The following is a 24,928-nucleotide window of genomic DNA, read 5'->3' as shown; positions in this document are numbered from 1 at the left end:
GCGTCCCCACCGCAAAAGCCAGAAAACGCGGGAGGGACTCGCTGCGATACTCACGCTATAGTGAATCCCAGCAAGCTGAGCGGGCGAGAGGAAAACGGCTGCAGGTGCCTCGTTAAGGGCCATCAGTGTTAGCAAGCAGAGCCGTCAATCAGGCGAAAGCTGCAATGGTGACTGGTAGGGCTTGAGGACGTCGAATTCACAGCATGCTCAATGACTTGTGAGACGACGTCAGGTACGATGAAAAAATCATTACATTCAACACAGGCGTGCGAGCCAGTCACCAAGCACACACCAAGCGACTCCAAAAAGGATAATCACGATGATTTGTATGCTCATATAGAAGTTATCAACTACACAGTCAGGGTTCGCAATGTATCTATTGTGCCTACAAGCACATATTTCTAGAGAAAGTACTTAAGAAATGCGCGTGTCTACTCGTATAATTTTAGCTGTCGTCTGAATAGTTGTGCTATGTTCTCCTGAGATGAACAGGTGCTACTAAGTCTGGGTTTATGATTGATTTTGATCTAGCGCTCATACCATGCCAGGCTTTAAGGTTATTGGGAATTGTCGTGCCTGGATTAAAAAAAAAGTCTTTGTCACTTTCTATGGCAATTCCGTCAGGGTACATTCAGCCTTTCGCTGGATATCCATCCACTGTAGAGTATCTTGTTGCGCAGACGCGCAACATGAGGCCTCGTGGTTAGCGATGGACCTCCCTATTTAGGTTTTATTTCCAAACGATTAGGGATGGGGTATCTGTGGGTCAGGAACCAGTCAAATTGCCATTTTTTATTCTCTTCGGTTCCTAAACTAATGGCCTCTTGTGCGACCGATGAAGGCGCTGCAGACCGCACGTGTATGAAGTCACTTGGAAGATTCGAAAGGCATTCGAGGTGTGGTGCCATGTAGAAACCACCCTCGTAGTAAAACTCGACAAAGAAGCAGTTCAGTTGGCTAGATAGTGTGCGGTGGCTACCGATGCTGTTGTAGCAACCGTGATTGTCCGCTTTTTTTTCTCATTTTGACAATATTGCGTTGTGTTTCCGAATACTGTAGCCGCTTGTCTCCATGGCCAGCGCTGCTTAATGCTGCAGTACTGCTCAGTTCCTCCATCATCAGCCACCCACGAAAAGGCGTTAGCTTTCACAGCTTTTCTAAGGGCCCGAAGCTTAGGAAGAAGTGGAAAGCCAAACTCAGAAAGAGAAAGCAACCCACGGCTTTATCGACCGTGTGCAGCAAGCACTTCGATGACAGTGACTTTCGCTATAGTCGCCCTATGTGCCACTCTTCGGCAAGCTTGCAAACGTGCCTGAGCGCCTCATCCATCCTTCAGCCATTCATTTCACGAAGGCTACAAGCATAGGCAACTTACACCAGGTGAGCTGTTGTCCCGAAGCCTACCGCGAAAGCCCCTAAACAGGGGGTCGACGACGCCACCTCCTAGTCACCTAGGGTAAAGGCGCCCCGTGAGCACAGCTTAGCGGCACAGGGCATTATAGACTCAAATATATTTGATTGGTGTGTGTACATCTATATGCAGTTTAACTGATCTAGACGAGCGGGCGCGTACGCACTTCTTAATATAAATTGGTTAGCGGAAGCTGCTTTCGCTGCTTAGTGCACATTCACTAAAGGTTGTAACCTAAGGCGATGCTAACACCTTAAGCGTAGCTTCTTAAGCTTCTCGCTATGATACGTGCGTGAACGCAAGCTCACCCTGTTTGCCTTTGCCACGTGGCCACGTTTGCCTTTGCCATGTGGCCCTGTGTACGTACGTATAATTAGCGATAACTATTTCTTATACTTGGTACCCAAGAGACGGCCCCATGCTGTAATAAGTACTTCTTTATGTACCCCACGCTGAACAAATATTACTGAGACAAACTGCAATAATGTGCATCGGCAGTGGAGGCAATAAAGCGGAACTTTGCTTCTCTCCGAGGCACACCAGCACTTGCCCCTCAAAGCTCCTTCCTCCTACGAGGATATTATATATCTGGGGTTTAACGTCCCAAAACCACCCTATGATTATGAGAGACGCCTTAGTGAAGGGCTCCAGAGATTTCGACCACCTGGGGTTCTTTACGTGCACCCAAACCTTTGTTTCATTCATTCTTTCTTGCTTTCTTTCTTTCTTTCTTTCTTTCTTTCTTTCTTTCTTTCTTTCTTTCTGTGCCAGTACAAAAAATGGAGCGAAGGCAAAAGCCTGAAAGCCTAACAAAGGGCCTTTGCTCCAAATACAGTGGGGCAGACAGGCTGACATAAGAATTTTGCAGGATACAGAAAAAATACAAAAATATACAAAAATACGTAGGGTACATGTGAAAATACTGTAACACATACAAAAGTATTAGAGTGTTATTTATAGTAAACAAAAATATACATAACCATCTTAATGTTTTAAATACCAATAGATATAAGTTGCGATTTCTCATCGCTATTGCAAGAGATATACAAAAATAACAATATACACAGGGAAGCATAGGAAAAGATAACACGCATAAGAAGCATCAGATACAACTTAGGCAAAAAGGACACATAGAACGATAGTCAAGAAAATTCAATGTTCTCGATCAGTACCATCCTGATCGTATGCTTCGGGACTGTACAATTTATATCTAGGAGGCTGTGGATTTCGTTTAAAAACGTGGGTATCTGAAAAGATGAGTGTTGTCGTTCGTAGATCGTTCGAGTCTTGGGAGTCCTTCTAGCGTTAGTACAAAAATCGTACAGAGAACCACGAGAATCCAGTGAATGAAAGAGTGTATTGCGTTTTATGTACTGAAATAACTTAAAATGGTAAATCTGGCTTGCTTTGGCCATGCGATATTTCGAAAATAGCGGTTCTGTCCGCAAGTCACGTATAGGGCCACGAAAGTCTTCAAAGATTCTCAGAACCCTCTTTTGTGGAATAGCCAATTTAGAATAGTTTGTTAGTGTTGTAGTCCCCCACACAAGAGCGCCGTAACAAAGTCGTAAGTAGAAGAGAGTATAATAAAGGATGTTTTTTAGCCACAGTGGTATGAGAGAATTTAACCTGCATAAGCAGCCAATACTTTTACTTAGTTCTGACTTTAACTTTGCTATGTGCTCATTCCAAGATAGGTCTTCTTGAAACCAGGCACCTAGAACTTTTGGCTGTTAACTTGTTCTAATATGTGTCCGTGGTAGGTAATAGTCATATTAAAATTTCTTGGTTTATTCACGGGCGCAAACAGAATGTACTTGGTCCTATTCGCGTTTAAGCACAACTTATTAAGTGTTAACCGTGATGAGAGTCGATTCAAAAAAACATTCACGTTCTCTTCAAGGTCGACACGTGAAGAACCCTCGAAAAAAATGTTTGTGTCGTCCGCATACATTGCTAGTTTGGGGCAATCTGGAATGTGGCAAAGATCATTGAAATAAATTATATATAGGAAGAGACCCAGAATGGATCCCTGCGGCACTCCTTTCTCGACCACGACGTAGTATGATTGCACATTGTTTATGCTCACAAATTGGTGTCGATTTTCTAAATAGCTTTTCAATAGGTCGTGTAATTCCTTGTATACCACGTGAGCTTAATTTATGCAAGAGAATGTCATGACATACGGTATCAAACTCTTTGCGCAGATCTATGAATAGCCCACCTGTATATAAATTTTTCTCGAAATTCCCTATTATATCATTTTTTATTTGAAGTAATGCAAGCTCTGCAGACTTATTTTTTGGAAGCCAAATTGCGCATTATTTATAACAGTGTATTTATCAAAAAAAATCCTGGAGCCGCTTGTTCAATGTACTTTCGTAAACTTTCGAAAGAACAGGTAGCACTGATGTGGACCGATAGTTGGTCGTGTGTTTCGGATTCCCGCCTTTAAAGATCGGACATACGCGAGCAATTTTTAGCTTATCTGGGAAAATGCCCGTGGAGAAAGAAAGATTTATAATATACGCTGAGGGAGCAGATAACACATCGGCCACGTATTTTATCGGCACAGGGTTTATTTCGTCGTACCCAGCTGCACATTTCTGAGCACACGGGCCTACAACATTTCCGCCTTCATCGGAAATGCAGCCGCCGCAGCCGGGATATGAACCCGCGACCTGCGAGTCAGCAGCCGAGTACCTTCGCCGCTAGACCACCGCGGCGGGTTCCTTTTACAAAGATACAGCATGGGCTTGCTCTCACCCAACCAACGTCCACATCTACAATCTGAGCACGATTATTTTAAATATGGCAATTCCATGCTGCTTTGTCATTCTGTTAGTTGCCGCAAACCATCGACTGAATACCGAAGAAACAATTTCAACAACTGCTATGTAGTGAATATCTGAAGCTTCATTTTATAGTGCCATAGTGACAGAAATTAGGGATTCTCACTCAGGTCCTTGTGTTCACTGTCACTATTGTTGCGGTGCAGAAAAAATATTCTTAGCAGTAGGCCAGGCCTACCCATTTCTTTAGAATTGTTTTTAAAGCTTGCGTCTTTTTCACGGGTGAACTAAGCACACTGCAACAAAGAGCAGTACTTCACCTTTGCGCAGCACTCGATTGCCAATAGGCATTGTGTGACAAGTTCACAAATCCATGGGTTTCCAGGACTATAGCTGCGACGGTGATGCGATTTCCATTGACGGCCTTGACTACGCATTCAACAACGTCGTCAGCGTCATCCACCGTTTCGCCGTCGATGAGATGCCGTGAAGTTTCGCAATATGTAGCTACATCCTTGTAGATTCTACAGAGGGGCACGCCTATTGAAATTTCAAAACAACCGAACTAATTAGTATCGCATAGTGGAAACAGCAGTCGACGAGCGAAAACACGCACACAGTTTTCTTTTTTTGGTAGAAATGCGGTCGGTGGCATCGATGAGCTTGTCGGCCATATGGCTGGTGTCTTGGGACTTTCAATTGGCCTTCAAATAAAACGCATTCATAATTACAATCAAGAAAATTCGTTGCGGGTGTTATTTGACCCTCGCGAGACTGTTTGTTCGACAAAATTCTCGCAAAACGCAGACGATCTGCGCACAGGAGCAGGGACCGCTGCAGCGTGGTTGATAGTGAAGTCCGCAAACTGACATCACAAGCGAGTTTGCTCCAGTCTAAGATCTCGAGGCCAACAGCTTACGTTGGTTTTGGGGATAATGGCAGCCTCTGTCGGAATTCCACTTTATGCTTAATTTGGGGCCACTTTATGCGAGTCACTAAATTTATATGTACAACCAGGAAAATGATAGTTCACGCTATCACCACTTCTTCCACTACCTCAGTGTCTTTTTCCTGTACACTACACAAGCTAATAATTTCGGATGTCAGTATTCAGGCCCACAGCTGCGAACGCCAATCAAATCGCGTATTCTGCCACATCTACCAACACGTTGTCACCATGTCCTTCCCTCAGGCCTTTTGTGAACACGTTGCTGTACTCTCTATTCAATTGTGATAAAAATCGAAATGCATGTGCTTAGCTGGTTAACTACCTGGTGCTTTTTATCAATCTAGAGAGTTATTTCTCGTTACCTTTCTGGTTTTGGTAGGCTATCCCGACTTTCCCATGCGTGCTTCTACACACTAAACGAAAATGACCTGAAATAACCTCTAAAACTGGGTAAACCATTTGTCCTCTAGCGCACTACCTCTCCTGGTTTTTTTTACCACCTACTATCAAGGTAAAAATTTACTCTCGTGCTAACTGAGTTTTGAACGTAGGGAGAGTAGTAATTATTTACCCCAGTGATGTTTTGAGCGAGTATAGCGAGAGTACATTTTTACTGCCTTCTGCGTTTTACTGCCTTCTGCATTTTTACTGCGTTGCTCAACTACACTTTGACAATCCGGTATACATAGGCACGACTTTTTGACCGGCCCTGTAGGACCGGTAGGAGAGCTCTTTTTTTGCATTGATTAACAACAACGGTTGAAGGTCCAAGCATAAACTTAAGGTGGGCTGTAGGGAACTTAATGTCACACCGACCTATTATTATAAATGTACCCAATCTCACCTTTTTGAGTATCCAATAATTACTTTGCACACCGGGCTCATGGCCCCACGAGTGTTAGCACTGCTGATCCACAAGTCCATAAAATATACATAAGTACGCATAAACCATGGTAGCTCAATGACTTTCATTGAGCGACGGTGCACAAACACAGTAGCAGCACGTATTCATCACAACGGGCGTAGAGGAGCGGTGCACGCCTGCACACAAGCTTCTTACCGACGGCGTACTAGGCCTTTTCGAGGAGCACGGCTATCCGATAAAACACAGCTGGCGATCAGAGATCCTGTGCGAATTTTGTCGTCATTTCAGACACAAATGAACACGTGACCGCTATCATACGGGACGGGGCGGTGTATGCATACTTCCAACGAAACACCACCGTGCGGGTTTTCTTCGTGCTCACCGGCAGCCGCTTGCTGGTTCCGTGCCACATGTTTGAGAACAGTTGGTGCATGAGGTGGGCGATTCGGGCAGCACTTTACTCACGCAGACATCGCCTACTGTGGAACAAAATATATGCGATGCTTCTTTCACCTGCCCCGGTGACACACTCCCATTGGTCACTGGCGGCCGTAGCTCGGTGCCGACGACAGAGTGAAGCATTTCTCTTATTGTTTCTCCAGTAGACAAGCACCGACGATGACACCAGATTGATTTTGTTACCACTGGCAGATATTCGCGATTCGGCTCGGAAGCGAGATATCCGCGACGTGCAGGTTCGGAGGTGCTCGGAAGCGCACTGTCATTTGACGATGTAGGAAACACGTGAGATCCATCAGCCCAACCAGAAACCCAGATACAGAGCTTCTTGCACCGTCTGTATCCAAGGCACCACCACCGAGCGAAAGCCAACAATTTGCGAAAATATGCAGGACAGCTTTCCACAGCAGGTTTTCTTTCTTTTTTTTTCTTCTTTTGAGATGCCCCTGTCTTTTTTTCTTTTTCGTTCACAGAATGCTGTCCTCGCTTGTTGTGCTTATGCTGCCCATAGTTCCAGTAAAAGTGCGTTGACTCGAGGTCAGTCCTGAGGCACGTCGATGCCAAAAAAAAAAGATCTGTGGTCCTCGCGTACCTTTAGGACTCGCTGAGAGCGTCACAATGAGGGTATGAGGCAAAAGCCACCGAAGCAGCTGCACCTTGCAGTCACGTGATAATAAACACTGAAACGCAGGTTGAAAATCACGTGATAGAAAACTCCCTACGTGGTAAAACTGGATTTTGACATCCATTTACTACTTGCCTGAGAGGTGGTGGTAAAACTATGTCATGTACCATCTTTTACTCCTACACGAGGTAGTAATTTTAAACACAAGAGAGTTTTCAGAGGTCATGAGCCGCAAAAACCCCAAACTCGGATAGTTTTTGCTTACAGTGCACGCGTTCATGTAAAGATTCGTGTCTCAATCTGTCAGATTTTTTGCGCGTCAATTAACTCTTCGAACACGTTGTAAATACCCGCTGTAGCAGAAATTCTGCGTTCGCCCAATTGAAATTCTTCTGGCATTCTTGCTTTTTGTCAACGTGGAAGGCTCGCGGATGCAGTAAAGCCAGCTTGCTTTTAAACGCCAACTCAATTTTTGAAGACGATAGTCTTTCTTGGCGACCTTCAACGCGAAAATTTTGGACAGTCTGTCTGTCTGTACAGCTGTCTGTTTGTGCACTCTTAGCGGCATCAGGTACTTGAAACGGCTGACGACATCCGCAGTGCCCACCAGTGTTGCTCACAATTCAGCGTTCATACCTGTGCGATTGTCAATAAGAAGCAATTATTGCGCATGTCTGGGGCATCATAACAACACGTATATAATCTGCATGTGCGTCTTTTAAAAGAAAAGGCATACATAATTAATTCCAAAGACCATAGCACTTATCATGCTGCACTAACCGTGCAATGCTTGCACAAAAAGGCGAGTGTTTCCAGCGCTTTGCTGAGACGACATGGTGGTGGCGCCTACCCGTCCTTTTGCGTTCTACACCTTGTCACCTCTGAGATGGGCGCGCACACCCATCTCAGAGCCAGGCGTTTCGCTTTCGAAAAAAGTGCCAGATGGCGCTCACGTGAGACGTGACTTGATGCGCTTGTTTACCTCCACTACACGCTCGAGGAACTCTAACACAACGCCTCCAGAATACTAATCACCAATTTCCTTGCGCAGAACAGGAAATAAATGTTTGTTCACTCTCTCCACACACAAGACTATAGTTATTCGACGACATTTGCAGAATAAAATGCAGATACGGGGACGATTGTTTTTTTTTCTTGCATTTCACAAGAAAATTACTGACATTTCTGCCACGTTTCGGCTGCATGGGAAGGTCATGCTTTTTACACATGAACTACCTTCCCAAAGCACACCTCAGTTTCTAGACTTGTATTTACGTTTGATTGAAGCCATGTTTGCTGGCAGTGCAGTCCACGCGCACCGAAAAATATGCCCCCGTACCTTTGTTCTGAATCGAAAATAGCCAGGGGGAAAAGTGCTACCATCCGTCCTGAGTCTGCCTTAGTAAGGTAGTGTGCTCACATGAATAATAGTTATAATCAAGTGGCAATGCTCTATTAAGCCAGCTTCTCAAGCCCTATTATAAAGTGGCCATCTCAAAAACCTTTCAGGGAGTGAAGGGCCCTAAAAGGATAACGTCCAGCCTCGTTCAAAAAGAAGGCACGCCCACATTGGTACGGTACGCACCTACCGAGTTTTCCACATACTCAAGAGAGTTGCCAATAGGCCTGGCGGGCATATATTCATTTTGGTACCACGCAAATTGGGGTACTGTGTCCACGGGTCAGCCGTGCTGACTGAAAACAAAGGATGCCAGAAAATGCGCAGTGGGTGTTGTATATGAAATACCACTGTCGTGTGGGAAGACCTATGTGGGCCAAACTGAACGTTGTTTCAGTGACTAAGCTCAGGAGAAATAGTTACCTTGAGAGAATAAAGAAAATTTCCTGGTATCTGCGCTTTACATAGCCTGCAGATCTGAGCCTTGGCTTGGCGAATTCAAGATATTAGGCAGCAGCAAAGGCACATTAGCACAAGAGTTATTTCAGGTGCTTTAGTTTAGGAACAGAGGCATAGGTTGCTTAGTGTTACGTGATTTACACTTTACTGGAATAAGCGGCAGATTTTCGACACGTGTGACTAGTGTTTACCTATTTTGATGCACGCATGCCTAGAAAGTTGTTATCTGCTGGCACGTTCTTTCGAATAAACAGCTGAAATTGAGCGCCCAGCTTTCCTGCTCTATCCAACTTTTTTTTCTAATCTGTTTTATTAAAGTTTGTGCTTATATGAACACCATTGATAGTAACCAAATTGCCCAATAGGTCTTACGTAAGCTGTAAGCGCGCCCTTCTCCACCTGAACGCGTGGGAGTAGTACCTATTCTGCTATGTTAAGTTCTGCTCTTCCAAAGAAGTTTATTGAGAGTTTGGGCAGGACGAGCTCTTTTCGTCCAAAACACTTTATAGGTTAAACATGGTCTTTTCTGCAGTGTATCAGTTTTGCGAGGCGACACTACCGTGTAGGTATTGTCAATAATAACAAAGTAATGTAGGATTCTGACGAAATTGGCCTTCTTTATGTCTCGATGTCTTTATGTGATTTTTCTGATAAGGCTCACTGTGTTCGTGTCTTTAGTTTCCAAATTCTTGATAGTTGCTCTGCCAGCGCCTTTGAATTCGTTACAAGTCTTAGTACCATTATTTACCGTGGGTATTTGGCGTTCTTTTTCGATGCTATGCAAATTTATTTGAACTCAACACGCTGGACTGACCACTTAGAAGGTAACATCACGTGGTAGCAGAGAATTTCGAGTTTTTGTAAAGAACTGAGAAGACTAGAATCTAGAAGTTGCTGTTCTACTAAATAAACCGTTGGTGTGTTAGCGCTTTTTGAGTGCCATGCCGCTTCTCTCGCATGCTCAAAAAGCTCATCTGAGTATATATGGTGGTCGTCTTCCTTCATCCGTTTGAGATATTTGGGAAGGCTTATAAAAAGTTATAAAGCATCGGCGACATGCTGGAGCGTTTCGGGGTGCCAACGCTGCCTATGCCCCCTGTCTTAGAATGCCAGTTTGCCCAGCGTTCAGGAGACACTCTTGTTCATGAGAAAATGCTTGACCTAGTTGCACACTTGTTTGCCTCAATTTATTGTGGCCATCTCGCATAGTATGGCACCACACCTTGCATTTTAGAAGGCTTTCTGAGATCTAATCCTTCAATGAGTCTGTCTCTCTGGTTTTTTTTGCATAAAGTATTGCAGTTTGATTTGCAACATTTCATCCTGCGCAGTGATATTACCTCGAAACAATAGCATATGTCCGGATATGCCCTGATGTATTCCAAATGTTCGTTGACGTTACTCAAAAAGGCATGGTCCACCAATTTTACGATAGATAACATAAGGCTGTGGGCTGAAATTTCTTACAATTTGCGGGTTCTCCGTGGTTGTAATTGAGCACTATTTCTCCTCTTTCAAAGTCAACCGATGGGAATCTTAGGTACAATCATTCGTTGGTGCTGTAGTGACTTCAGAGGTTGTCTTATTTTCCAAGTTTCCAAAGACTTTATTCCTTCCGCCGTCTACTCCCGGGGCTCATTGGCTGTTCAGCTTTTGAAGAGTGGGCCAGATTCCTGCCTTGTCAGTGTCCATGTACAGAAAAAGCTCCTGTTGTGCGGTGTCTTCTACCTGCATATTATCTGGCTTCTAAGGAGGTGTCTGTCGCAAAGCTTGGTGAGGGCTTTTTTCTCGTGCTTGGCTAGTGTGCATTTTATCAAAAGCATAGCTTCCATATAAGCTACTATGATCTTGCTCGTGTTTAGCACGTGGTGTAGCCGGTGCCACGTGTGACTGGTGACAATCAAACGACCAATCATGTTGCGCAAATTCCCCAATTGTTGTTTGCTAAGAGTTAAGTGGCAATAATTTGTCCAGTAACAAAATTCATTTGGCTAGAATTCTATTTTGTACAAGTTTGCGCAAGTATGTAATGATCACTTCGCTGCGTTTTTAGTCTGGTAAACATAAATGCAAACATCGACGCAACCATATCGAGCCAAAAGACTTTTACTATGCCGCAGAACTTTACGCCAAGGCGAAAAACTTAGCAGCACGTAAAGTTGGAATAAAGTGAGATATGGCCATAGGAAGGTAGATAGTACCTAAAGTAGGTAGATAAAAGAGTTATTACTAAACATAGTCGTCCCAAGATACCAAAAGTTCTTCATTCTCTTTTGTCGGCGACGCCAGACTGACGCATGCTTGCAATATTTTGGAGATATGTTTTCCCAACAAATCGCCGTATTTTTAGGCGCCCGTGTTTGTCAATAATAGATTCGGAACAAAAACGTCTATCCACAGTGATGGCATGCAGAGACAAGGGCGAAGCTGCGAGGCCTTTAAAGCAATTGCGATGCTTCATTGTTCGCACTATATGCACCGCTACAATTTCCACAGATATATGGAATGAAATGGCCAATGAATAGATTAGCCAGCGGTGCAGCGGCAAGTTACGTAGCTCGAAAGATGCTTCAGTGTGCAATCAAACCATGAAGCAGTCACTTTATTCTATACTGCTGGTACGCCTTGAAGCACAGCTCCCTCAACTTGTTTCGCGTCAGTTCCACGGTAAGCCTTTTTTTTAAAGTCGGTGAGTAAGACCATTATTGAATGTTCGAATAGCAAGTTCGGAGCTTTTTAGCTAGCTAAATATTGAAACCTGAAAAATAACGATGCGGCGAAGAGCACGCGTGGTGCCGGCAATGGACAGCGCCGCCATTACAAGAGAAGAAAGTTGATTTTAATGAATAAACCGTTACCCAGAAAGGAAACCGTGCAACACTCTTTAGCCTATTGCGAAAGTTTTCAAAATTAACGAAGTTATCACAAGAAATAACCTTACGAACCTTTGAATTAGCTTTCACCACGTCAAATTTCTATGCCTCGGCGCACATACCCCTGGTCACAGTAACAGGAAAGCGTGCGAAGCCTTGCAACATTTCATTAGGCAGTGGAAAAGATTTACTCAATGACGTCAATACCAAAATGTGCCCAGTTAACCAATGTAGACTACAGAAAAATTTTCTTTTATATCAATCATTTATTGCTACTTCAATATAAACTGTTTCGTTCAATATTTTCTCAATATACTTTACAAAAATCAATAATTCTGTTAATATTCTTTTTTTTCAGTAATAAATATATATATATTAGTGTTTTGTTGAGCTATCCGATCCTTGGCTCATTCCCCAGGGTGAGTGGGAGACATAAATTTAGGATTTACATCTACCAATATCACGTCTGCATCCGTCTTCTCTATATCTTGTTGCCGTAAAACCCCGTCGAATACTCACGTTTTGCATCGAAAAAAAGACCGCCTGCAACGCCGAAAAGGGGTCATTTGAGGCGCCACATCAAGGCTCATTACACTCACTACCAAAGGTGTGCGAGCAGAAAAACCTCCTCTGCCTGATCAGCAAGTAATAATGGATGACCTCCAGGACAAAAACACGACACTTGCAAACTTCACGAAAAAAATTGCTGATGGCATAACTGACGACACTGATTAAGACGATGAATAATTAGTGGCATTTGATATCACGAAAAGATCCGGAACATCATGTGCCATGTGCAATACTTTCTCGCCCCGTCGTGCTGGTCTAGTGGATAAGTATTCGGCTGCTGACACGCAGGTCGCGGGATCAAATCCTGGTGGTGGCGGCTGATTTTTGATGAAGGTGAAAACACTGTAGGACTGTGGGCTCAGATATAGGTGCACGTTAAAGAACCCCTGGTGTTCGAAATATCCGGAGCCCTTCACTACGAGGTCTTTTATGTACATATGGTGGTTTTAGGACGCTAAATCCCACATATGAAAGCAAATCATTGCTAATTTCTCAACTCAGCTTCAAAGCCTCGTGCAAATTCTGCTCCTGTTGTTACCGCAACCGCAGGCAAGAGAATCTCTGCTCAAGGAAGTTCCCGACCGCTGCTTCTAGTTGCCTTACGTAACAGTACCCGTTTCGCTTAGGAGTTCAATTATGGGTACCCGTTTTCTCTGGTGAACGTCCCGTGTGGCAGAACTTCTGGTAGTATTTTGAGGCCACGATCCACAACCATTGCGAACTTTCGAACGTTGAGAAGGTTCGTTACTTGAAGTCCTTCATAACCGGACGCACAAAACGTGAGTCACAAAACGGTGACTCACAAAGAAAGGTTGTTCGATTGGAGCAAGCGAACTACGCTGTAGCGGTCAAGGCGATTGAGATATGTTTGGCCGTCACACAGACCTCGTATACGAACACATCGTCAGCTTACTAGCTATCATTTCTGTAGAAAACTCCTCCAATTTATCGTAACTGCTAGTACTTCACGAAGAATGAAGCTTTGAAGCCAGCTGCTGAGATAGCATCGAAGTTACAGCATCACAGTCCGCGAGTATAGGTCAAAGTGTGTTCATGCGAACACTTTCCGAAGAGATCGCTATACTGTACCGGCATCGAATGATGGAAACCAAGGCGAGTTACAGGGTTCCTTCAGGGTCGCATCAAGAAGAGGTCTGTGGTGCGATGAAGTTTCTTCAGATTGAGACCTACAGCAGAGAAGAAAGGTCCTGTTAGAGGTGCCCTAGAAAATTCAGCCTCATGGGACACCAACGAACTGATCCTCGCTTTCAGCCGCCAGAGCCATCAGAATTAGCAATGGCTGCAGGATTCGCAATGAAGAGCCATGCCTTCTGCCAACTATGCAGCCACCGTGACCACACCGCAAAATAGCTGTCAGACCACCGTGACAGCAGATGAGATTGAGACACAGCTAATTGACTGGAACTGATGCTTCAATGGTTTCAACGAGGGACACGTCACACGTTGGCGTCGCAACCCACGTGGATCAAGTGCGAGCACTTCGCGAAGAGCCATATTACCTTAGTTTGCTGAGAGATATGAAAACTGTGCATCTGACACACCGCTGTGAATAGTGACACACCGAAAACCGACAGCGTGCCAGTCATCACTGGTGCTCGCGCAAGCAGTTCTACGTCAGCAGCACCAGCTGTTCTCATGCAAATGGCCACAATATGGGCATCGCGAACGCACAATTCTGTACTTGATCGTGTACTGCTTGATACTGGCAGCTACAGGTATTTTATGACAGGTGACTTCTCAGTGAGGCTCGATCTACTTTCTATGAGCACACAAGGCTTCTGTGTTCTGACGTTTAGTAGTTCTAAACGCTCGCGCTTCTACGAAAACTGAACCATGCAACTCAGGCTCTAGAGTCGTTTCGATGCAGGCAAAATCACATTACGTGCCTTGGAGGTGTCAGATATATAAATGGTCAAAACATTAACTATCAGCCAAGGTCTTATCATGCAGTTGCTCGAATTCAAGATGCTTACGGCCGAAGAGCAGTGACTCGGAAATTGGCTAATTCAAAGCATCGGTGTCATCAGCCGAAAGTGTTGTACAATTGTGACCGCACCATCCGTGAATACATTACAGAAGATCACGCCTAACGTGTAAACACCTCTTGAGGGCCAGGAGCGTCCATTAACTACCTTCCGCACCATGCCATGGTGCGTCGACAGGATGCCACTCAAGCACATTCATTGAGTCTCAAGTCCTCAAGACAGTGCCTCCTGGCTGCATTGGAACACACCAACGATAAGTGGCACAAGACGGAGCCAGTGAAAGCTACCCACCTGCATAATGCATTGTACGTATACGACCTCATTAAACGAGCTTCCGCCGATGATAACTATATAAAAATTTAGCATGCTGCACTCACTAATTTAAGAGATGTGAATAGGGAGTTTATAAAATTGTGCTCAAATTCAAACCTCCATTCAAGCCATTACTGCAGTGACAAGCGTTTTCGCTACCTCTTTGAAGACGACGTTTAGGACTATGGCAGTGCTGAAAAAATCTAGTGGCACTTTGTAGTTCAACGTGCACCTTGGTGACAAGGCTTTCAGAAACACGTCCCGCGTGTCATTAAAAAACTGTCGTCCGATCACTATACTCACCGTACTGGTGAATGTTGTAGCGGCAGTTAACTGCCATCAGTTCACGCACTTAGAGAATGACGTCACACTAACCGACGCTGTGACACCCTTACACTTCTTAGTGGGCAAGCATATCGTCAATCTGCTCACATAAAAGAAATATTTTGCACTCAGTGTCGCTGCCGCTGGCTTTCGAAACGTAAAGACCGATGATCTCGTCTTGGCCGAAGATCTAAATATGCCGCCTCTCACACAGAAGACGCCCCATATCCTGAAAATGTTTTCGGAAGTGTGACAGCTTCCGAGGCGAATCACCAAATATAAATTGTTCAGAGGCCTGGGAAGCCCTGCTGCGGAACAAGGACCCTGCTTCACAGCAACAAACCATCCACCTGGCACTAGAAGAAACGAGGAGTCAGAATGTCTCCGCCCGCTTCTAATTGCCGAAGTACCCGCTGCCGTCATCCAAGCCTGTGTGCAGGAGAGCTACATTGGTAGGAGCCTTCTTATTTGGCGTAGCAAGAAAATTGTCATCCATCGATTTTGGAAAACATAGTACTACGCATTCCTTCCGGCACGGCTGTCAAATGGACAGCAAGTCCAACGTCTCGTACAGTGGATCGGCCTCCGGGAGCCGCGCTCATGCAACGTGGCCGTGGGAGTGAGAAAAAACTTAGGAGGACGTTGCGGCACAGAGCGCATGCGGCTGAGGCATTGGAGAGCGCAACTAGAAGAACTGTACTGAGAACCGTTGCTGAGGGCACATCAGTTTGTCTGTCTTCTATACTAGGCTCTTTAGTGCTGCCTCATATTAAATATATAAACAGCTTCCCGCGAGTAGCACAGAAGAGCTCGTCCCGAAATATAGCTCATTTCCAATTTGAGAACCTGACCTGTTGAGCAGAGTTTATTAAAACCCATGACAACATGAAACCACATGAAATCACATTGAACACATCGTTTAGTGCAAATGGAAAAGTGAACCTGGAACCCTCAAAATGGTTACAAATTTTGGTCATCCCAACGTGAAAACAGCAAATAGCAATTCTATTTGTGACTTTGTCCGAACTGCATAGTATTTCAACAATGGTTTGACTGACCTGAGTGCGCACTGTCAGCAGATTTGAACTAGTGTCGACACGAGGTGTACATCGAAGAACTCTAAAGAGTAGTGCTTCAGGAATTCAGAGGCAAATCTAAGAGCAGGACCCCTTTGCACAAACCTTCTAAGAATTCAGCGGCCTTAACGTCACGAGCATCATTTTCGAAGAAAACTAATAAATTTTCAAGATAGCGAAGAACTGCAGAGTGAGCCCCTCAAGCACCCCTTTTAGCACCTTCTTAGCATTCATAGAAAATATCGCTGTGGTTAGGAGCGACTCTAAATTATTATTCTACTTCAGTTGTTTTTTTTGAATATCGACTTAACTGCTGTTGCATACATTCATAGAGCATCAACCGGAAAAGAAGTGTAAAACGGACCCCATTGCGATAACACTGTTCATAGTGAAGCCACTTCATTATTGTTGATATTGACCCAGCCCTTAACGACCCCTAACAGATGATCATGCGGCAGGGAATCAGAAGATCATATGATATGCACGTTCCACAGCGTATTCTGTACAAGATCAGAAACAACTTACACGTAAGCAATCTACTAAGAAATATGCATCCCGAATACGACCAAGAAAGCAGACAGGCCGGGATACAACTGCTGAAGCAGACACTAGAGTGAACCACCCAAAATGAAGAAGACGTGATATATACGGATGCAGTAACGTACACAACAATGGCCGTTTTTCAACCAGCATAATGAACGAAAACAGGGAAAGATAGAGAGAAACATCTGTACGTGCTAAGAACGCTACTACAGCCGAAGAGTTGGACACAGCTCTTGCTATCGCTACATGCAAGAAGACGCGGGCTACCGTCATCTGAGCTCACAACCAAAATTTTTCGCTAAGTTGATGAATACTTAATTTTCTTTGTCAATGACGTTCATGACGTCAAAGGCCACTCAAATTTTCAAAACTAGTCCGCAAAAAGACCTTCATATAAACTTTACATTGGAATTCTTTACCGAAGCCACTATACAATTCCTTGCTTCAAAGCTTGTGTGAACATCGATTCTTTTTTTCTGGCGATTCCCACTCAAGTTGTTCAGACTTTTGTTGAAGAAACGTTCAAGCCACAGAAACAAAAAAATGTTATTGCTATTCACTGTTTTAACTCTGCCGAACCAAATCTTGTCATCATTTAGTGGGATCCCGGTTCACTTCTGAGCCACAGAAATTGACAAAAGTTTATTGTTGTAAAGAATATATAGGCTGCTTGCGAAAGAATACATAAGATAAAAAACTAGGTAGAACTAATGAGCCTGAGTCAGCTCTAGAAAGGAGAAAAAATTGCTGTTCCATCATACATTCTCGATTTCACTACAGGCATTCGGAGTGTGACCTACCGCTATTCATTAAACATTCTGTTGTTCACACTAAACAAGGTGAGCAAGGTGTGCAGCTAGTTGAATAGCCGGGTGAATATTAACGTGGTTTTTATGGTTTCATTACATTGTGAAACATGTCAATAAGTACAAAGATTAGAGCTCGAACGTTGTGTCTTCTTTTATTTCGCCATGTAACGCCGTATACATGGCGCAGAAGGAATGGTGTCTTAATGTGTGAATATAGCAAAGTAGGGCAGAGATGCTTAGAAAAAGTATTTCGCAATACAAATATCGCAATATATGCGCTGAGACTGTAAAATACACCTATTAGGATAGACTTGCATTTGATGTAACATGATACTTTGGAGGTTAATTTTGAGAAAATGAAAAAAGCATCCAGGATAACACGAGAAGGAATACAAATAAGGATACTGAAGTACATCAATGTACGGAAAAAATACTCCTAAAAAGCACTCATTTCATGAAGCCTAATGTTGTGCAAATAGTTCTAAGGAAGTAAACCAAATCACCCGAATCACTAGTGACAAATAGTGAACCTTGAGAAAGCGTGTATTTATATTACACACAACATTCACTTTGCTGCTAAGGTTGTTTCTTCCTTTGCATCCGGGACCAGCACCTATGGAGTCCGTCTGCTAGCCAGCATTTTTTCAGCTTTGACGCAAGACCCATGAACTCACGAACTATCTGCCCCCCTCCCAAAAAAAAAGAAATATGAGTGTGCCACACTAGCCTTAGCATTAAGAGCGATTTTGTCGACAAGTCTGACACTCTTATACGCTCTGGCTGCCACACGCGCCAATCTGTGCTCAGGGGCACCCAAGCCTCGCAGCGCGGCGAATGTTTAGAAAACCGGTACACATAAACAATGTCTTTTTCGCTTTTACGAATAAGTGTGGGCATTTCTCACAAAAACTAACGACGTACCCGTTTCCTAAACAGTATCGCGTTGGGATTGATAGGTTGCAACATTTTTTTTACGATTGAGAACAAAGAAAATTTTAAAATGTATTTATGTACAGAAATAGAAATACTGTAAATTATATTTAACATGCTCTCGTGATACTCCTTCAACAAGTACTACCAAGTTCTCCATTAAGAGAACAACACCATTTCTTCAAATTTCCGCCAAGTTTACATTTACCCCAAGAGTGGATGCTGTGTTGTAATGGCTCTAAATCAATGAAGTAGACACGGAAACCTAAAAACACGTGAACTTGTTGAGGTTGCACACGCATCCAAAACCTAGCAAGCATGTGGCAGTAAGGTATCAGTGACAGTATGTAGAGAAACAAACTCACCCCTGAAAATAACTTTTAAGTGGTGTGTGCCATGGGTTCACTTAGGTTTGTAAGCGAAAAAAAGCTACGATTTGCTTTTCTATTATTTCTTTGTCCACGGCCGTTTGATGCATATACATGTACTTTACCTGTGTATAAAATCTTAGTTGGAACTAAGCGCTTCTTCTTGTCATTCTTTCTTGATTAAGCTTTTTGTGCTTCCCACTGCTCACTACAATTCAAAGCATATAAATGACTAAGGTTAACATGCTGTTCTAATTTTTAGTGCCTTGAAAGCACACGTAATTAAATTGTTTGTTATTACATTGCAGATAAAACAGCTTGGTACGGGAGGATTTAGAAGGACAATGCTTCTCCTTATTTTGCTGCTCTGTTGCCAAACTCGCCCTATATTGGCATGTAAGTTAAAGTTAGCTGCATTTTCGATGTTCAATTTGAACGAGCATTAGCAATGTTGGTACTATAATAATGGTACTCGGTGGCTGGATTGAAGGTTGCGAAACTGAATAGTGAATGAACCCCGGCCTACTGTATAGATAGTCGTGAATATGCTTCAGGCCCTTGTCCTTAAATTAAGTACATGTTAAACAACCGGAGGCATTCCAAGTTTCCACTGATCTATATTACAGCATCTCTGATAATAGCATTGTAGTTTTTCGACTGCAGATCAAAATAACTTTTTTAATCAAGGTTGACTCAGCGTGAAAACTGATCCCGTTCCTCAACATCTGAAAAGGTTACATACCTTCGTTAGCCAAGTGCTGTATCGTGTCTACAAACTAAACAATATTTTCACAGAATACTAATGCGACGGCGAAATAAGGTGTTTTAACACCCAATTTCCGCTCATATGCCTAAATGTAGTTTGATTTTTCAGTGTTTGCAAGCAAGTTGGTGAAATGTTAGCGCATTTTATAGCAACTTGGTTTCAACGAGGATTGTTGTAAACGCGTGAGTCACGTTGGAGTTTCGCAAGACTGACGAACTTGTGAGTCATAGCGCAACGAGCCGCTTGCCTTGAAAACACTTTCTGTCTACCAAACATTTTGTCTCGTGGTCAGCTACGTGTACATAAGAGCTGTTACAGCTTGTTCAGTTCGGCATTGGAAACTGAGTTAGTTTCAGCGGCTTAAAGTGACGTGCAAGATGACTCCACGCGTCTGCACACACGCCTTCTCAAACTGGCGGCTGCTGCAGGTAGGCGGGATATGTAGCATGTAGCTTCTAGGGCTTATTTTGCAATGAAATATTCTTTTACAGTTCATTTTGGAATGTGTATTGGCCTAACAGGTTTTTACTTGCACCTTTCGCGGAGAATTGTGGTTTTAGGATGAACCTGTCATTGTTTTGAGTATGTGCATTTCTGTATCAACCTACGCTTAAAATAATTTCATTGATTATTTATGTGTGGTATTTAACGTCTAAAAACCACGATAAGATCTCAAAAGACGCCGAAGTGGAGGGCTTTGGAAATATTGCCCACCTGGGATTCTTTAACGTGCACCCGAATTCGAGTGCGCGGGCCTACAGCAATTTCGCCTCCGTCAAAAGTGCAGCCGTCGTTGCCGGAATTCATTCTCGCGACCTGCGGGTCAGTAGCCGAATACCTTAGCCACAAGACCACCATGGTGGAGTGCCTAAAATATATTTGTATTTCAGTAGTGAAGTATATTTGCGAAGCAGCGATGATATCAATTACTCATTTGTACTCGACTACATTGTAGTATTTTTGTCGTATGTGTGCTAACCTATGACCAAACAAGTAGGAAGTATTTTCAAGCTTATCCAAGTGTTTAAGGGTCACGTTCAGTAGGCGACAAAAAAAAACGCTGAGGGATATCAGACGAACATTGATTCATGTGTGTCGATGCTACAGTCAACAGCTCCAGGCGCCGCTAACACTGGGATTATTGTGGCTGTACTTGTCTCTCTGGATAAAATTCCCTCTGTCTCAAAGCCGGTGAAGTAACCCCAACTTTTCAAGCAGCCAGCCATTTGTAGAGTCCGCGAGTTTTTGTTGAAACCGAATTAACACCGTGTGCAAGACAGCCTATTGGAGAAACTGCATTTGCTTGTGTATAATTAGCCAGACAGTCTCGGAACTTCTTAACCTCCCCGTCCTTCCTCCTTCCTTCCTCCTACTCTTTTCTACCACCAGAGCCTCCTCAGCAAAAGAGATCTCTGTAAAATAAAAGTATGCTTTTTCCAATTTAGAATTGAGATGTCGAGACGGATACCAGTGGTTGCCCGGCCCCTCGGGAGGACGCGGTATCGCCAGCTTGGTCGCTAACAAGATTACCTGCACAGCGCACAGTCTCAATGTGCCCGAAATTGAGCACGTTATGGTCGAAATTCTCCCTGGAAATATATCACAACAAAGCGTATACATGCTCAATGTATACAGTAGTCCTAGCCACCATAGACAAAGATTCACACGCTTGTTCCAGAAAGCTGTCCGCCTCGCGGGGCCTAACCCGCTAGTGATTGCAGGCGATTTTAACGCTGCGCATAGCGCCTAGGGCTACACGTACGACACACCCAAAGGTAACGAGCTTTGGAAAAGTGCGAATGGCATGGGCCTTATTCTCATTACGGACAAGGCCTTCCCTACTCGCACTGGTACGTCCACGCAAAGAGATACTACGCCGGATCTATGCTTCGTCAAGAATATCTCCGATGCCCACTGGTCCAACCTCGCGGTAGATCTCGGTAGTGACCACTTCATATTGGCTGTACACCTCCCCACAGTAAGCAGGAAGACCAAGTCGTACACGTGGGTCGACTGGGACCTCCTTCGTAAGACCCGCGCAGAACGACCTCCTCCCGATACCCCACCGAGCCTCGAGACGTGGACGGCCCAGCTCAAAGCTGATGTAAACAAGGCAACGAAAACTATCAGCACAGACCTTCCAACCGAAAGGTTGGACAGTCGTCTCGCCCACCTACTAGAGGCCAAACAGTCTCTATTGGCCCGGTGGAAGGGCCAGCGCCTTAATCGGAGGTTACGCAAACGCATATCTCAGCTGAACAAGACCATGATGGATCACTGCCGCATCCTTTCAAAACAGCAGTGGGACGAAATTTGTAATTCGATTGATGGTCAGGTTCGAAATGGCAAAACGTGGAACTTACTCAAACACCTCCTCAATGAAACCAACACCAGCACAAATCAGCGTCATTCGATCGTGAAGATACTTCATCTGGCTAAACGAACAGTGTCACCGGAAGATGTTGTCAAGAACCTCGTGGAAAAATATCTCCCGCTCCCCACGGGCCCTGTGACCCCTCACCCTGATTACTCTGGCAGCGACAACACTAACTTAGACGCCGAGTTCTCTATTGAAGATGTGCACCGAGCTCTCCATGAGCTCAATGGCCGCTCAGCCCCTGGCCCCGATGGCATCACCAACAAGCTCCTACGCAACCTGGACGATTCTTCCGTCACTTACCTCACTGACACTATCAACGAGATATGGAAAAAGGGTGAGGTACCCGATGCTTGGAAACTAGCTCACACGGTTCTCATACCCAAACCGGGAAAGGCGCCGAGCCTAGATAACCTATGCCCCATATCTCTCACGTCGTGCGTGGGCAAAGTGGCTGAGCACGTCGTCCTCAACAGGGTTGGTCGATACCTCGAAGATAACGACTACATCCCGCACCACATGATTGGCTTCCGACCAGGGTTATCCACTCAAGACGCCATGTTACTCCTAAAGCATCAAATTCTAGATGGCGGAAACACTCGGGACACTCGTGCAATACTCGGTCTCGATTTAGAAAAGGCCTTCGATACCATAACGCACTCGTCAATCTTGTAAGCGATCGCAGCCCTCGGCCTAGGTCATCGATTTTACTACTTTATCCGCTCTTTTCTCACTCGGCGCAGAGCCGTCCTCCGCGTAGGAGACCTAGTGTCGGAAGAAGTGGAGCTCGGACAGCGGGGCACTCCTCAGGGATCCGTCCTCTCACCCACGCTCTTCAACCTCGTGATGATCGGGCTTTCCGAACGACTTTCAAAAATAGACGGGCTAAACCACACTATCTATGCGGATGATGTAACCATATGGTGCTCCACAGGGTCGGATGGCTTCATTGAGTCCGCCCTGCAAGAGGCTATCGACACCACCGAGTCTTACCTCGACCACACCGGTCTCAGGTGCTCACCTGCGAAGTCGGAGCTGTTGATATATTTGCCCAAACGCCGGGGTGCCAAGCCTAAAGGGTGGAAACCTCTGGCGGAACGCAATATCACCATCCACACCAGAGATGGTCGTACTATACCCAGGGTAGACACCATCAAGGTCCTCGGCATGATCATCGAGTCCCGCGGAACCAACACGCAAACAGTACACAAGCTCAGGGCTAAGACTGAGAATGCCATACGACTCGTACGTAGAGTAGCCAACAGGCACCATGGCCTCAAAGAAGACAACCTGCTGCGTCTCGTACACGCGTTTGTTTTGTGCCATTTTACATACGTTGCCGCTATACACAAGTGGCTACGGGCTGAGTGCGATCAACTCAATGCGCTTATTCGCAAGGTGGTCAAACGAGCCCTTGGCCTCCCTATCACCACTCCAACATACAAACTCCTCGAGCTTGGCGTACATAACACGCTAGAAGAGATCGCCGAAGCTCAGGAACGTGTGCAATTGACCCGACTCACTACAACCAAGGCGGGCCGCCATATTCTGCGCGAGCTCGGCTTCTTCTCCTCGAGGGCCAGGGACCCCCCAGAGTTGACTCTAATTCCCCGTGAAATCCGCGACCTTATTACGATCGCTCCCATACCACGAAATGTACACCCCGAATACAACAGAGGCAGGCGCCTTGCGCGGGCGACCGCCATTCTCAAGCGCATAGACATGGAAGCGGACAACGTCTCCTTCGTGGACGCCGCTGCCTATCGCAACAACCAAGCCTTCGCCGCTGTCGCGGTATCATCCGCGCAGCAGACTCTTAACTCAGCCACAATCCTCACCCGAAACCCCGAAGTAGCGAAGCAAGTAGCTATAGCTATAGCTATGCTCGACAGCAAACGGGAATTCATCTACAGCGACTCCAGGCCGGCCATCAAAGCCTTCGAACGCGGAGTCATCTCCGACCAGGCGTTACGTATCCTGCGCAATGCGGACCCGAGTGCCCTGAAGCACCACACTGTCATCTGGTTCCCCGCCCATCTCGGCCAGGTGCCGGGTGCCCTATCCAACCTCAACGAGATCGCCCATGATGCAGCGCGCGCACTTACCGACCGCACTGCCACAGGGCAACCTCATCTTGCTGGGTTGTATACCAATCGGGATGCACCAATTACGTACAATGAAATTACAAAGCACTTTTACTTGAAACGCCGCATTTTTCCACCCCCACATCCGAAACTTAACCGACCACAGGCATTAACCCTACGCCTATTACAGACACAAACGTTCCCAAACCTTGCCACGCTTCACGTTTATTATCCCGATGCATACCCCAGCGACACATGCCCATCATGTGGACACACAGCGACACTCGAACACATGCTCTGGAAGTGTAGGACAACTCCTCCCGACTCTACCTCAAGCAAGTGGGAGAGGTCCCTCAGGAGCTCACTTCTCGCCGACCAGCGATGGGCCGTCCAGCAGGCCCACGAAGCGGCCGCCAGGTACTCCCTGTCGGTCCCTACGTGGGAGACGCCCGCTACGCGCTAAGCGCGTCCTGCAGGACCGAAATAAAGTTTTTTTCATTCCATTCCATGTCGAGACGGAGATGTAGCGTCGTCTCTACCCAGCTAAAGTGATAGTCTGTCATAAATGCATAAAAAACGCGAAAAACTGATGTCTAAAAAATTATCGTTAGCATAAACAATATACGGTTGTTCGGAGAATATACTGTAACATTTTGAAAAAATTCCAATATAAGTCAACTATACTTCAAGCAACGTTACATCCGAGCATCGCACACATGGATATGTAGCAGCCATTTTAAGACAGCCCAAGCCGTTATAGAGGTAGAGGAATTTCGTAAAATAACGTGTAAATCAGTGTACATGCATGTACCAAAATAAGTGCTATTCTCTTCACTACATATCACACTAAAACTGCGAGACTTTCTTGATTGTTTAAAATTTTACGTTGCGGTACACTGATCACTGATGCTCTCCGAATGGCCTTTGGGAA

The 24,928-nt window shown here is 45.0% G+C and overlaps 1 protein-coding gene across 3 annotated transcripts in view; it reads left to right on the top strand.

Annotated features, from left to right (window-relative positions):
• LOC119180000 (uncharacterized) overlaps positions 1-24,928 on the top strand; it is a 287,597-nt gene that overhangs the window by 3,904 nt on the left and 258,765 nt on the right. For all 3 annotated transcript variants that reach the window (XM_037431129.2, XM_075869824.1, XM_075869823.1), the window contains exon 2: positions 19,079-19,166. In XM_037431129.2, the coding sequence (XP_037287026.2) occupies positions 19,115-19,166 (52 nt within the window). In that variant the 5' untranslated portion in view covers positions 19,079-19,114. The remainder of the gene's footprint in view (positions 1-19,078; positions 19,167-24,928) is intronic.

This window comes from Rhipicephalus microplus, chromosome 7 (assembly GCF_043290135.1).
Source record: "Rhipicephalus microplus isolate Deutch F79 chromosome 7, USDA_Rmic, whole genome shotgun sequence".
Lineage (NCBI taxonomy): Eukaryota > Metazoa > Arthropoda > Arachnida > Ixodida > Ixodidae > Rhipicephalus > Rhipicephalus microplus.
This window is presented reverse-complemented; position numbering and strand designations above follow the sequence as displayed.